General features: G+C 59.9%; 1 protein-coding gene across 1 annotated transcript in view; it reads right to left on the bottom strand.

The window, feature by feature from the left end:
* Positions 1-395: 395 nt before the first annotated feature.
* The window catches only part of SYNGR3 (synaptogyrin 3), a gene marked incomplete at its 5' end in the record, with an annotated part of 6515 nt that continues 6064 nt past the window's right edge, over positions 396-846 (bottom strand). The window contains one exon of the mRNA XM_010085815.1: positions 396-569. Coding sequence (XP_010084117.1) covers positions 396-569 — 174 coding nt within the window. The remainder of the gene's footprint in view (positions 570-846) is intronic.

Here is an 846-nt window from a genome sequence, read left to right as displayed (position 1 = left end):
CTGCGTTAGCTCTGGAAGAACGAGATCAATAACAACACCTACTGTTTCCTAAGAGAAAAAGTGATTCTGGGCTTTCCGGGGTGCTCGGCAGAGCCCAACCACCGCCCGCTGTGACGCCTCCGAGAAGGCATCTGCCCATCCTTCCACGTGCAGGGGATGCGGCAGCAACCTTCCTTCCTTCCTTCCGCCTTAGAGGGAACACTGCTTTTAGAAACCCCGTGGACAGGTAAGACAAGAACCAATACCACTGTACAGAATCCACTGCACAACTAGCTAATAGCGAGGAACCCGGCGCCGACTCGCCACACGAAGGAAATGGGACTGGATACATCTGCGATCGACCGGTTACGCGTACTGCACCGTGGGACTGGCTCTGCGGGGCCGGCGCTTGCCCCTCAGTACGCTGGCACTTGGTAACCTTTGGGGTTGGTGTCTAAGGTCTCGGTGAAGGGGGGGCTCTGGTAGGTCTCTGTGGGGGCGTTGGGGTCGGCAGTGAATTGATCGGTGGCGAAGAGTGACATGTCCGTCCCCAGGCGGTATCTCTGCAGAGCCTTCACCGCCAGCGCGACCTGCCGCGGGATGGAGGAGGGTTAGGGGGGGACAACACCAACACCAGGACCCAGTGACCCCCCAGGACCCCCCTGCAAAGCACCGAGCACCCCGCAGCATCCCAGGCGGCTGCTGACCCCGCTCTGTTACAGCCAAGAGCTCAACCGACCCCAAGCACAGCCCCTGCAGCTGCAGGAGCCGTTTCTCAACCTGCAAGAGGGGAGAGGGAGATGAGATATTGGGAAGAAATGTTTCCCTGTGCGGGGGGTGAGGCAGTGGCCCAGGTTGCCCAGAGAA

Source organism: Pterocles gutturalis, unplaced genomic scaffold, assembly GCF_000699245.1.
Source record: "Pterocles gutturalis isolate BGI_N339 unplaced genomic scaffold, ASM69924v1 scaffold26570, whole genome shotgun sequence".
In the NCBI taxonomy this organism is placed as follows: Eukaryota; Metazoa; Chordata; class Aves; order Pterocliformes; family Pteroclidae; genus Pterocles; species Pterocles gutturalis.
The sequence above is the reverse complement of the archived record's forward strand: the minus strand, read 5'-3'. Positions and strand labels throughout refer to the sequence as shown.